This window comes from Porites lutea, chromosome 11 (genome assembly GCF_958299795.1).
Source record: "Porites lutea chromosome 11, jaPorLute2.1, whole genome shotgun sequence".
Lineage (NCBI taxonomy): Eukaryota > Metazoa > Cnidaria > Anthozoa > Scleractinia > Poritidae > Porites > Porites lutea.
The window spans coordinates 10,922,615-10,923,710 of record NC_133211.1 but is presented as its reverse complement, the minus strand read 5'-3'; the positions used below and the strand labels follow the sequence as shown (position 1 = coordinate 10,923,710).

General features: G+C 40.1%; 1 protein-coding gene across 1 annotated transcript in view; it reads left to right on the top strand.

The window, feature by feature from the left end:
- LOC140952837 (melanopsin-like) overlaps positions 1–892 on the top strand; it is a 2,003-nt gene extending 1,111 nt beyond the window's left edge. Inside the window, exon 2 of the mRNA XM_073402291.1 lies at positions 196–892. Coding sequence (XP_073258392.1) covers positions 196–613 — 418 coding nt within the window. The 3' untranslated portion in view covers positions 614–892. The remainder of the gene's footprint in view (positions 1–195) is intronic.
- Positions 893–1,096: the final 204 nt, after the last annotated feature.

The window sequence follows — 1,096 nt, the reverse complement described above, 5'->3', positions numbered from 1 at the left end:
CCTCTTGTCGGACGGGTGTGGCTAGTGGTGGCTTGTTTTTACCGCCGGCCTCCCCTAATTAAATGTTCCTCAATATTAGATAAAGTCAAATTTTCTCTTACTATCTCTTTGTACCATACCACTCCTGATCACAAGAGAGATAAACTAAACTCAAGATCTAGACCCACTTCGTTTTCCTTTTTGTTTTCTAACTAGGCTTCTTCGACAAGACATCGTTAAGGATAATGACCGCATCAAACTGAGGCGAAGACGATGGCAATTGAACCTTTTGCGTCTGACGGCAACAGCATTAGCTGCCTTCATACTCAGCTGGTCGCCATATTGTTTTGTCAGTGTAATCAGCATTTTTAGAGGAAACAATCTTCTTTCTCCTGGAGAAGCAGAAATCCCTGCACTGATGGCCAAAGCATCAGTCATTTATAACCCCTTTGTGTACACTGTCTTAAATAAACGTTTTCGAATGACGCTATCGCGTTTATGTTGTAAAAAGGTCAAATTCTTCAGCAAATATAATAGGTCAAGTTATAGACCAGAGGTTGTTTTCAGTTCACGCCACCCTGGTCGGCCTAGTTTAACGAAGTTTGCATCTACATTTACATTAACCAGCCGATAAAGTCAAACATATTGCAAAGGAACGTTGAAAAAGCTAAATAATGGACGCTTCGATCTTGCTACTTAACTTATCAAGAAGCAGTGTGTGTTGTAAACTCGCCACTATGATGGGTCCTCTTCATAATCGGTAAACCAGAAAGAGAGATTTCCCCTCCCTAGCTGGTCTTTTCCGATGAAACTATTTACCCTTGAGTCTTAAGATGTCCCAAGACTAGCATGAATTTACATGTGAATGATTATTCATATTATACAGAGATATGACCGTTACGTTACAGCAATGGTGGTGTTAAAAAGTGAATCAGACAGAAAATAAATCACAACTTGTCTAGGTAAATATAAAATTTCGTGTTCCTTTTATGACGTCTTCTATTTCAGCGCTGGGTCTCAAACGATTATAATTAATGGTTTCTTTGCTCATCCCCAGGCTAGACTCGGCACGTCTGAAACCAAATACCAGCAGCTCTTAGGGTGGACTTTCACTGTT